Source organism: Sprattus sprattus (genome assembly GCF_963457725.1).
Source record: "Sprattus sprattus genome assembly, chromosome: 3".
Taxonomy (NCBI): Eukaryota; Metazoa; Chordata; class Actinopteri; order Clupeiformes; family Clupeidae; genus Sprattus; species Sprattus sprattus.
This window is the reverse complement of record NC_137922.1, coordinates 965,001-977,500: the sequence shown is the minus strand read 5'-3', so window position 1 is coordinate 977,500 and position 12,500 is coordinate 965,001. Positions and strand designations below refer to the sequence as shown.

At 42.9% G+C, this 12,500-nt stretch overlaps 2 protein-coding genes across 2 annotated transcripts in view; one reads left to right on the top strand and one right to left on the bottom strand.

Moving 5' to 3' along the window:
* jam2a (junctional adhesion molecule 2a) overlaps positions 1-5,033 on the top strand; it is an 8,757-nt gene extending 3,724 nt beyond the window's left edge. Inside the window, exons 2-11 of the mRNA XM_080834947.1 lie at positions 254-319; positions 408-530; positions 718-867; positions 1,497-1,681; positions 2,074-2,176; positions 2,617-2,724; positions 3,232-3,244; positions 3,667-3,738; positions 4,318-4,348; positions 4,527-5,033. Of these exons, the coding sequence (XP_080691073.1) occupies positions 254-319; positions 408-530; positions 718-867; positions 1,497-1,681; positions 2,074-2,176; positions 2,617-2,724; positions 3,232-3,244; positions 3,667-3,738; positions 4,318-4,348; positions 4,527-4,568 (893 nt within the window). The 3' untranslated portion in view covers positions 4,569-5,033. The remainder of the gene's footprint in view (positions 1-253; positions 320-407; positions 531-717; positions 868-1,496; positions 1,682-2,073; positions 2,177-2,616; positions 2,725-3,231; positions 3,245-3,666; positions 3,739-4,317; positions 4,349-4,526) is intronic.
* A 229-nt stretch (positions 5,034-5,262) lies between these two features.
* Positions 5,263-9,721, bottom strand: atp5pf (ATP synthase peripheral stalk subunit F6). The gene is made up of 4 exons (XM_080834948.1): positions 9,594-9,721; positions 8,890-9,060; positions 5,751-5,875; positions 5,263-5,373 (listed from the first exon to the last, which is right to left on the bottom strand). Exons 2-4 carry the CDS (start codon positions 9,057-9,059, stop codon positions 5,345-5,347), a joined length of 324 nt encoding a protein of 107 aa, XP_080691074.1. The 5' UTR covers position 9,060; positions 9,594-9,721; the 3' UTR covers positions 5,263-5,344.
* Between the last annotated feature and the right edge of the window lie 2,779 nt (positions 9,722-12,500).

Sequence of the window (12,500 nt, the reverse complement as noted above, 5' to 3'; positions counted from 1 at the left end):
CAACCTACTGTATATCAGATGGAGCATGTTGCCCAGAAGTAAGAAGTATTCAGATCTATCAGCTTATTGTCAGATATCACAGATTCACTACCTCTCGACCATCCAGGGGTATGAGATGCATATGCACTTGGGGCTTTGCAATATGATACTTTGGAGTTGTTCATATCTGAAAGACCACAACCTGTGTGAGTTCTTCTTCATTGCGAGCGATGATTCTAATAATCCTCCTCTTCACTTTCTTTCTCTCCCTCAGTCTTACCTTCTGCTCCAGTCACAGTCTTCACCACAGCACCTATCGTAGAGGTCCGAGAGAGCCAAGGTGAGTCAGATCATTGGAGCTGTGTCATTGCTCACAGAGTTGTTCGGTGTACTGTTTGAAGGTCATCCCTGTTTCCCTGTCCTTCCAGCGGCGTCGATGTCTTGTGAGTTCAAAACCGAGAAAGACGAGCAGCCTCGGATTGAGTGGAAGAAGACCAGAGGGGCTTCCTCTTCCTCTCCAGACTTTGTCTACTTCGAGGGAGAGTTCAGAAGTAATTGTCATCAAAAAATAATTTCGCCAACTACTGCATGTCCATCCCAATATCTGATTTTAAAATGTCTCCCACACACTCTAGCTGTCTCTTACCCTCTCTTCTTCTCTCTTCTTCTTTTGTCTCCCACACTCTAACTGTCTCTTACCCTCTCTTCTTCTCTCCTTCTTTCGTCTCCTTTCCCCAGAGACCTTTAAGGGCCGGGCGAGTATGAGGGGGGCTACAGTAGTCTTGGAAGGGGTGACCCAGGAGGACGCAGGCGAGTATCGCTGTGAAGTCAGTGCTGCCTTGGACAACGTTCAGCTGGGAGAGGCCAACATCACCCTCATAGTGTTGGGTATGTCCGTGTGTGTGACATCATCATTATAGTGTTGGGTATGTCCGTGGGTATTACATCACCCTCATAGTGTTGGGTATGTCCGTCTGTATGACATCATCATTATAGTGTTGGGTATGTCCGTCTGTATGACATCATCATTATAGTGTTGGGTATGTCCGTGTGTATGACATCATCCTTTTGGTGTTGGGTATGTCCGTTTGTATGACATCATCCTTAAAGTGTTGGGTATGTCCGTTTGTATGACATCACCTTTATAGTGTTGGGTATGTCAGTGTGTACGACATCACCCTAATAGTGTTGGGTATGTGTGTATGATATCATCCTTATAGTGTTGGGTATGTGTGAATGACATCACTCTTATAGTGTTGGGTATGTCCGTGTGTATGACATCACCCTAATAGTGTTGGGTATGTCCGTGTGTATGACTGTGAGTGCGCGCACTTTGGGGAAATGTTGGGAGAATATGATAGCAGGTCTGCACCCAATTTGCTGTTTAAATGAGAAAATGCTTCAAAGTCTTAAATGAAAACCTCATTTGTGATCTAAACGATCGTATTGTTGCTCTCTTCTTCTCATCTCATCTACTTGACTCTTGCTGCTGTGGTTGTGCATGGTTGCTGTGGCAGTGCCCCCCCAAATCCCCTCGTGTGAGATCCCGAGCCGGGCACTGACTGGCGCCGCTGTGGAGATGCGCTGCAGGGAACACCATAGTGTGCCCGCTGCCACCTACACCTGGTACAAAGACAAGAAGGCCCTGCACCTGAGTCCAGTCAACGCCACCTACACGCTCAACCCCAGAACTGGTGTGCTGGTGAGACAGAGGGCGCTACACTGTGCAGAAGACATGCATAAATACACATGCAAACAGACATACACACACACACGCACACAGACACACACACAGACATGCATAAATACACATGCACAGCACACAGACATACACACACACACACGCACACAGACACACACACAGACATGCATAAATACACATGCAAACAGACATACACACACGCACACAGACACACATAAATACACACGCACAGCACACAGACATACACAGACATACACACACACACGCGCACACAGACACACACACAGACACGCACAAATACACACGCACACAGAGTGTTGTTTAACTCATAATGTCAAATATGTCCTTGTCCATGCCAACTCTTGTGCCCCTGCTGTTAATCATGTTTGCAGATGTTTACATCTGTCACTAAGGCAGACACTGGGCAGTACTACTGTGAGGCCAGAAATAAGGCAGGGCCGCCCAAGAGCTGCGAGGGGATCCACATGAAAATTGGTGAGTCATAGTGAGTGCATGTGAGAGATTTAAAAGGCAGTCTCTTTTTCCTCTCGCTCTGTGTCTGACGGAGGGTGTAACACTGCCTTCTAAGAAGGCTAAAGTACCCAGGAAAAGGAGAAAGTTCCCTTAAATGGCAACAAAGCTCCATTGTTTAAGGCCATTGTATTCCAATGATCTACATATAACCTTAACGGGTCATGGTGGAATTCCCTTATATATTATAAATAGCCAGGTTAACCCATGGGAATGATCTAAGCAGGATAACATCAGGAAACAGACGTCCAGAGAAGGTGAACAACACACCACTGACTCCGCTCTATTCTTGTCTGTATTCCTTGCTAACCATTGTTTGCTCTCTCTCTCTCTCTTTCTCTCTCTCTCTCTCTCTCTCTCTCTCTCTCTCTCTCTCGGTCTCTCACTCTCTCTCTCTCTGCTAGATGATCTAAATGTCCCAGCAATCATTGGAGGAGTGGTGGTGGTCTGTCTGGTTATTGCGCTCTGCACCTTTGGGGCATTTTATGCCCATAGAAATGGCTTTTTCAGTAGTGAGTATATTTCTTCAGCACCTTTCCTCTTACCAAATCCGTCTCAAGCTACATACAACCGTTGGTCACTCATGTCTTTTATAATGATCTAAATAAGGTGTCAACTAAAGCAGCAGTAAAGGGATTTGGTCAAAACCTAACAATCTAACCACTGAAAAGGCATGCAAAAAGAGCTTACAGGCATTAAGAGCACAGTTGACACTAATAAAAGGCTTGCTAGCATGATAACTTAAAGTTGGTGAGATCGTCGTGCTGTGAAAGCTTTTTTTTTGTTGACATTTTTGTACACCTGTACCACATAATTGCATAGTGCATGGCCTAGATGGCTAGTTGAAATGATAGGTGTGTGTGTTAATCTGTCCTACTCATATACCATGATACCATGATGATATCAGTACTATTTATAAACACAGGCATCAAAAAGTGGCAAATTGTTGCATACTGACTCTAACATTGAGGAATCGTTTTTTTAATGTGTTCTTCTTCTCTCTTTCTCTCTTTGCACAGAACACAGAGGAAGGTAAATAAAGTTGCCCCGCCTCCACGTGTTGTAAAGTGTTGTAAATTCTTAAATACTAAGCCATGAAATACTACACATTGGTGTGTGTGTGTGTGTGTGTGTGTGTGGTTTGTGGCAATTCAACTAGACCAATACACAAACTAACTTTAAACTGACTGAGATAGTGATCCCGTGAAAGCATATGTGCCCATTAACAAATAATACAATGTCTTCTCATTGACTTAATTTGAATTAGTGTTACTCACATCCGACAAAATACTTGAGCTAGCTGAATGGACTACTTGGCTGCCCCGTCCCTTTTGGTCTTGTTTGACCCTTGCATGGTGTGTCTTGAAACAGTTTTTCTAATCCCCCCCCCCCCCCCCCCCCGCCCAAGTCACGACTTCTGACTATGCCAAACCAACATGGACCCCTTTTTACAGGTCATTCTGGATCACCCAGTGCCAAGGTGCAGCCCGCATCAGCAGCCAGAACCTCCACAGAACCGAGGATATGTGAGTCAGAGAGAGAGCGAGAGAGAGAGAGAGAGAGAGAGAGAGAGAGAGAGAGGGGGAGAGAGAGAGAGAGAGAGAGGGAGAGAATATGAGTCCAGTTGAAGCTCTAGGCCTGTTACTGCTGTGCTGGTGTGAGGACACTGTGCAGACCTCAGCAGGGAACTGTTTGGTGTTGCTTGTGTCTCGCTTGAAGTCTGAGGTGGATTCCGTTGTGCTGTGCTCATATGCCCAAAAAGGCTTTGCGTCGTCCTGTGCAGTTTTATTTATCAGCCCAGTTGAATATAGCTCTTCAGTACTCAGTTCAGTTCAGTTCGCTCTGAAAATCCTCCCTCCCTCTCCCAGAGAGGAACTATATGAGTGTTTCCCCCTGACAGGCATATAGAACTCAAATGAAGACGTGAATGCATGTCTGTGGATGTCTTCAAGTACATCCTTAAATCAGATAAAGTCCAGAAGCCACACACACACACACACACACACACACACACACACACACACACACACACTTAGGCATGTGAACCTTGTGTGCTTCACCATGCAGCTATAAGTAATAAACTCATCCCTCCCCCTCCTTTACAGGAACACAGGGTACAGTCCTCCTCCAGAAGAGGTACGTCATTTCTTTTTTTCCTTTACTGGTGTGTTCTTCACTCACAGTCGTACGTAGTTTGGTTGGATAACAATATGAGTGTTGTACATTACATCTGGGAAATGGGTTGTTCTGGTAAGCTAGCAGTCTCAAAAAAGATAAGTAATACTGGCCTCATTTTTCCCTTTTAACTTCTTAGAAACAGCAGGACTTCAAACACACTCATTCCTTTATGCTGTGATGGAGCCAATGCCTTCAAATGAGAATAGCGCTCCCACTCTCACTCACTCTCACTGGTGCCCATGCTGGATGGATGTGTCTTTCAATCGGAAGGATTCACAGACTCCGTGTCAGGTTACCAAGATGGACATCAAAAGTGGCCAAAATATTTTTGAACTCATCATTTTCACTTGTGTGGCTTTTTGCTTTTCTCCACCGGCCAAACACACACACACCAATGTGTCTTCCATTCTCGCTACTGCTGGCCTGGCCTTTGATCATGAAGACTTTTGCTTTGAAAATTGCAAACAGGTGCCATTCTTTGAGGATCTTGTTTTTCTGCCAAGATAAGTGTACAGTGCAAATAGATGGAGCTGAGAAACGCTAGTTCAATTAATAACAGCTTACAGTGAACATACTCATGGTGCCTTATTGTTTCTGGAGTGGTCTGCGTATCTATCTGATGTGTAAATAATTTTGAGTTTCTTTGCCGTCAAGAACATTTGTATGCTATTTTTCTTTAAGATTTGTATGTGTATGGATGTGTGAATGTAAGGATGTTTTTGTTTCTGTACACTTTTGTCAGTATTAAAAGGTTTTGTACATACATAAATATTTCATTGTCTTTTGTGAAGAAAAAATAACTCTAAGTTCGCTACATTTCATTTCACAAAAAATAAGAATAAGAGAAAATAGAATGTATGACACCACCAACGTTATCCTCTTAGATCATTTATTATATATTCAATGGATTAATATGGAACAGAAACAGGAAAAATAGTGCGTAGTGGGCAGGTTTTACTTGGCCACCTCTTCAAGTGCGGGCGCTGTAGAAGGAACAGTGAAGGAAAAGTTACAAAAGATGTCAGGGTTCAGCTTCGCACAGGCTGAAAGTGAAGCCAAATGTGTAGCTGTGAGTGTATTTAAGGTGGGGCGTTCTCTGTGCTATAGGTAAAGCATACAAGACAGTGAGAAACCCATACAAACACATCCTCTCAGTCAACTCATCAAACATGGGAGAAAATATTTTGAAGAATGGAGTTGTTGAGTAAACTAAAACATACATAAACATAACCCAAACATGTATATGCAATCTTACCTTCCTACATCTAATGCAATAATTAACAAGATAAGCACCGTGTAGGTAACATATTCATGGTTTGTTTCTTAAACATGACAACACAAAACAGGAGACACAACTCACCAGGGAATTTGAATTCTGGGAATTTGGTGAGGTCTCCAGTCCCGTACAGCCTCTGTAATTTGGAGACCTCCTCAGTCACATTCTTCTGGAAGTTTGGGCCTCCATCTACCACTCCACCTGCAGCCCTGGAGGGGAGACAGAGGAGACCACACAGAGGTGAGATATGGCCCAAAAGAAGGAGAGTAAATAATCATATTCTGCGTAAAGACAAACGACATAAGTAGTAACTGGAACAACATGCAGTGGGAAGTTATATGCCCTGCTGAAACTATGCTGTAATAACAAAACAAAAATTAAATCAACATGAATGTATTAAAGTGAAATTCCATGTAGTTAGTTTCTCTGTTGGAGATAAAAAAAAAAGTAGTAGAAAATGTAGAAAAATAGGTCTTGTTTGCTTATTTGTTACTAATATGGCAAATCTAAATATTTAATAGGTTCGTGCTTCCCAAGAGCATTATAATTTTTTCATGGACTTTTGTCCTTGACTTTATTTATAATGCCCTGTGTACGATTTAGAATGTAACCCTTGTGTGGCCTTTCTGCAGTCTTCAGCCTTCACTAAAGCCCCAAAATAAAGCTATGGAATTACATTTTAAACCCCAAAATCTACTTTGCATGAAGAAACAACCTGTCATTCACAACAATTTTCTGAATATCTGTATCTTCCCTCTTAACAATGCATAAAGACAGCATTTAATCAGAGCACAGCACTCGCTTATATTAAAAACACACTTGCTAAAATGATATTCTTTACTGAAGTAGACCATTGTCTCCTTTTGAGCCATGCTCACTGTATGCATATGCTAATGATATGATATGTAGTACCACTGTAATCGTGCCCACATATGAGCAGTCAGCCAGAGCTTGAACCACTTAAAACCCACACCTGCAGACATAAGGCCGGTTTATGGTCTTTTTGTGACCTGGAAGTATGCAAGTGCATGAGGTGCTTCAATGTTTCCTTTCATATCTCCTTCAGCACAGGGTACACTAGAGCGATAGCGTCCGCCTTTGGATAATGAGTAGCCTAGTGTCACTGCAGACAGATTCTCTTATCACAATAGTTGTCTTTAGTCCTCATGACTTCTACTTCACATCTTTCCTTGACCTCAAGATGTGTTCCATCAAGGAAAACTGCTTCGGAAAGGACAATAGGACGGACAATCCCACTGCAGCCTTTGTCGGGACACTGTGCACTCTTTGGAGTTAAGAGACGCCAGCTGAGTGGCCTTTTTCCGGTCACTAGCAAGTCATTTCTCGGCAATGCTCTTAGACGGGCAGAATAGACGGAAACCCACATCCTGTTGCAAACAGGAAGGGAAACACAGAAATACTGTTTTATTGATTTTACTGAAGGGAAACGATAACAGTTTAACGTCATCAACTCTAGTTAGCACATGTAGGTCAGTAAAGTGTGTGCATGGACCTTGCATATGTATTTCCGCCATGTGCAGCAGCACATAGTATGTGTTTCACAGGCCATCTCTGGGGGGCAGGACTGGCATCTCCTCCTCCTGGCTGCCTCAGCTGCAGCCTCAGGTGGATCAGGACCACCCTCGGCCCCCTATAGTGCTTCCACAGACACTACTGAGGCTGCTGCTTCAGGTGGATCAGGACCACCCTCGGCCCCCTATAGCACTCTCACAGACACTACTGAGGCTGCTGCTTCAGGTGGATCAGGACCACCCTCGGCCCCCTATAGCGCTTCCACAGACACTACTGAGGCTGCTGCTTCAGGTGGATCAGGACCACCCTCGGCCCCCTATAGCGCTTCCACAGACAGTACTGAGGCTGCTGCTTCAGGTGGATCAGGACCACCCTCGGCCCCCTATAGCGCTTTCACAGACACTACTGAGGCTGCTGCTTGGAGGAAGCGCTCCCAGGGTTACGAGTGCCTGCCATCCGATCGGCCAAACCACCTCTGGAGGTGTGTGACCACACTAATGTGAATGCGATTGTGTGGTCAATCCACATTCAACGACTACGTGGGCGAAATGTGTAATTGTGCTCGACTAAGGAGTTGGTCATTGACTTTCGTAGGTCTAAGCCACATCTGCAGCCTATTACCACTCAGGGCAAGGACATCGCGGTGGTGCAGACCTACAAGTTCCTGGGGGTGCATCTAGACGACAAGCTGAACTGGTTGGCTAACGCAGGTGCGACATACAAAAAGGGACAGAGCAGATTGTTCTTCCTGAGGAAACTCAGATCCTTTAATTTATGCGAAGAGATGCTGCGCATGTTTTATCAATCGGTCATGGCAACGTGCTCTTTTTTGCTGCAGTCTGCTGGGGAGGCAACACGTCTAAGAGGGACACTGGGCGGCTGGACAAACTGGTCAGAAAGGCGAGCTCAGTGGTGGGGCAGAACCTGGACTCACTGGGGACTGTGGTTGAGAGACTGATGCGGGGCAAGCTCTTGGCCATCATTGGCAATGTTAATCACCCCCTCCACCATGTCCAGCTGCCTCCGTAGCGGGTGGCTCAACACGCTACGTTCAAGGACTGAGCGACATAGGAGGTCCTTTGTCCCAGCTGCCATTAAACTTTAATTATTGTGCACATCCTTCATCCTACACTGTGCTGAATTGTATTGTTTGTATTGTATCATATTGTCTGTATATATTGTTTGTAATTATTGTAAATATGAGAGCTGCAACATCCCAGAATTTCCCCATGGGATTAATAAAGTATTTATCTATCTATCTATCTATCGACCAGCAAGGCAGCTTCATCTACATCTGCGAGAAGCTGGACACAGCAATCAGGTCTCAATGTAATCTGGTTAAAATCCTATCATATCTAGATACAAGACGCATTTGAATGCCTGGTTTTAAAAGCCTAAGACATTGATGGAGGTTTGTCATTTCATTGAGATATTTGCAATCTACTCATCGAACTTCCCCAGTCTGCACATTTCCAGCAAGAGAACCTTGTTTAGTTGAGAAATTGGAATAGTGGAAAGCGCAAAGAACAAATCTGAGACATCGGAGACCGTTAAAATATTTTAGCGTTGGTATGGAAGTTGATATAGAATTATCGTTAAATGAGTCAGCCTACAATCATGGCGGGGGAATAAAACTGCCGGGCCTTATTTAGTTAGTTAGAAGAATGTATGCGACATTATAGGTCCATACTTGCTCTTGACGGTGTAGTCACGAATTTTGTCAAGGAACAGCTTCTGGACCGGGTCCATGTCCTTGGCCCGGTTGAAAGCCACCGCGGAGATACCAATGTTTCTACGCAGGGTCACCGCCACAGCGGAGCGGAAGAGAGAGGACAGCAGGGATAGCCGACGAAGTGCCATGCTGTGCAAGAAAGGATCAAAGCAGAGTTAAACGACAGGGACTACCCAAGACATCTTTATACGTTACCCATATGGCTTAGTAAGCTAGGACATCTGGCTAAGTTTCAGTTGCTTGCAGACTGACCGTGGGTAACCAAGGGGTAACTTAATTCGCTAGCTAAGTTAGCCAACAAGCAGCAACTGCTAATTGACTTATCGTGAGTAAACGCTGACCTTACTCAAGAGTAACTTTATTTACTTTTATTCTAATACTGTTGAATGCCCCAAGGCACCATTATATTAAACTAGCCAGTCTACCATGGGTTCAGTTACCTTATAATTCAGCAGGCATATTGCTAACGTTAATGTTAGCTTGCTAATGGCCTGATTTGACCCCATAAATCGAGTAACTAAAATACACTCTTCCCTCGGTATAAACAGTATTATCAATTCAAAAAACACCTTTTGCCGGTGAAGTAATGACAGTCTAATAGAATGAACGTTACATCGCATGCATTTAACCATGAAATAAAAAAAACATTGCTTAGAAGTCACCTTGTGTTTGTGGTACCGCTACACAGTGAAGCAGAGCTGTCAACCGATAGATGTCGAATGAAAAGTGAAGCCAGCGACAACAACGGGAATTTCAATATGGTTGCCACTCGTAATTTTTCAAAACAAAAGTCTAAACTTTTTTTTTATCAGTTTTTAATTAGACAATAACGGGGACATTTTTTTTTAGATTTCATATTGTGTGGCAGAGACAACACATTGCGTATTTTTGTATATGGGGGTAAAATAGGGGGTGAAGTCTTTTAATGAAATACATATTGATGCCTGCGTCGCCTTTTAGGGTCAACAGGTCCTTTTAGAAATACTTTGTATAGATATTGAGATCTAGATCACCTATGTAGTTACCATGGTATAAAAACCCCAGTCAATACACTAGATCTCTAAAAAAAAAAAAAAATTGAAAATATGTAGATTGATGTCTGAATTGAGCCTAACAAAGAAGGCTCAGCAGAGTATGGACTTCCTCAGGCTGCTGAAGATGTTCAACCTGCCAAAGGCCATGATGGTGCTTTTACACTGCCATCGTTGAGTCCATCCTAATCTGCTCCATCACCATCTGGTACACTGCCTCCACTGCCAAAGACGAGAGGAGACTGCTGCATATCGTTCGTTCTACTGAGAGGGTGATTGGCTGCTTGCAATTTGCTGCACGACTCCAGGCTCCTGAAGTGAGCAGAGAAGATTATGGCTGACCCCTCCCACCCTGGTCAGGTCTTTTGGAAGAACTCCTCTTCTGGTAAGTGTTAGCAGTCCATCAGAACCAGAACTCCCCTTCTGGTAAGTGTTAGCCGTCCATCAGGACCAGAACCTCTCGCCATAAGAACAGTTTCTTTCCGACAGCAGCCAGTCTCATCAACATGGCCTACAAACTTCTGTTTTTCAGCCCAAGGACAGCTATTCAGTGCAAAATAGTGACACAACCTTGCACTGTTGGACATTTCCAAGATTCTCCTGTTACATTCAGAATGATGAAGATATTTAACTTAATCGATACAAATGTGTATTCAGATTGTCATTGTCTAAATGTATGTTTCTTTTGTGGAAAAAAATGTCTTTGTCTTGTTCCCCTATTTGTGGCACACAACCAAGACTAATTCCTTGTATGATGAAACCAATGTGGCAATAATCCTATTTATGTTTCAGATTCTGAATCACTTTTGTAAGCACGAGGGCATGTACAGTGCCCTCCCCTATGTCTCCCTAACTGATATGGACTGGAGGCAAAGGTTTCGAAGTCAAAGAGTCTTTGCTTCTCTTCTCTAAAGTTCAAAGTACAAAGTACTTTATTTGTCATTGCCACAAAGACAACGAGACAGTAGAGGCAACCAGACTTCTTACACAGCTAAATAATAATAAATAACAATTAATAAATAGATTCATAAATATCATACATAAAATAATAATAATAAAAATAATAAATGCACTATATTTCCATACCTCAATATTTCCATATTAAGGTGCATCAAGTGTTAGAGTGCTCTATGAAGCTGCATCCTGAAAAAAGGAATCATTTTTTTAAGGATGGTTTTTCCTTTGTAATAAATATTGCACGCATGTATTTCTGTATATGTGTTAACAATATATAGAGCATAATGCATATTGCCTATATTTTTAGTAGGTCATATAATAGGGGGAAATCACCTCACAAGTCTGTTCTGCCTATTGATACATTCACACTCAGTTTATTTAGTAATGTACAGGGTTTTCTATGACTCACAAGCAGTATAAATAAAATGGGGTTTTCAGCTATGCCTTGGTGTTAGTAAAAAAGAACTTTCTGGATGTGGTGATCTATAATATATATTTAATGGAGAAATCAAAACGAAACAACAACAAAAATACACGTTGTCTACCCAGTAGGCTACCCTCTCATTCCATAGTTATTTGCAAGATGAGTCTGCTAAAATAACAAAATTCTCAAATGTAATATGAAGTGCATTTATTTAGAGTAGTTAGCTGCACAACAGGCATATGCCGTGCAAAACGTTTAAACATTTGTCAAACCGGATTTTTGTATTTGATTTGCACTTTTATTTTGACGCTAGTCGCTGCCAAAATTGCCGTCTACTGTCGCGTACTGTCGCTCATTGTTGCCAGTTCTACGGAACTGTCGAAAAGCTGGGTTGTGATCATCTCTTTACTGCCACCAAGTGGACTGGGGTAGCCTCCGTCCGATGAGGTACCTCCTTTTCTGTCTATGGTTGAAACTTCACCACCACGTCTTAACAGAAAATATAAAATGAATCCAGGAAAAAATACCATTTATCTCATACCCAGGACGCTTGAAGAGCCTATAACTGTTTTGTAAAAAAAAACCTGAACGTGGGCTACTCAAAAGATAAAGTTAGTATCCATTCCAGAGGTCTCAAAGGTGATCCTAACAAAAAAAACCTATTTCATTCGATTGTTATCAGTGTGACTTAACCTGCACATGCCTACTCAAACTGTAGAACCTCCCAGGAGTTCAGTTACCAAATACAATTTGTCTGCGACATTATCTAGTAAATAATCCAACCCCCCATGGTAAAGGTACTAAGACCAACCACCAAAAGCACATGCCCCCTGTTCGTTTGAGTTGTACTGTATAAACATACTGCATGACTAGCAAATGTATATATAGAATGACAGATACATTTGCATAGGGCAAGAGTTCTGTCAGAATCATCGTGTGATGTAACATAAACATTGTTGGCCTCACTCCCACGAAGCCCAATACATTCCCTCCATAAACCCACATCTCCCTTCATAAACAGTGGCAGTGGATATGTAGGCTACGCCATATTACTGTAGCACATACCATGTTATCCCCAGTGAAAGCTGTCATATCTATTTCTTGAGAAGACAAAAGGCATATCTGGTATCATTCTACTTCCTCATGCATTAGGCCTA

Excerpts from the sequence above, each read along its gene's own strand:
- atp5pf (XM_080834948.1), bottom strand. The coding sequence starts at position 9,059 with ATGGCACTTCGTCGGCTATCCCTGCTGTCCTCTCTCTTCCGCTCCGCT. Across the intron at positions 5,876-8,889 it reads GACTACACCGTCAAGAGCAA|GGCTGCAGGTGGAGTGGTAG; the intron begins GTATGGACCTAT and ends TCTCCCCTCCAG. Across the intron at positions 5,374-5,750 it reads CCCAGAATTCAAATTCCCTG|CGCCCGCACTTGAAGAGGTG; the intron begins GTGAGTTGTGTC and ends TTCCTTCTACAG.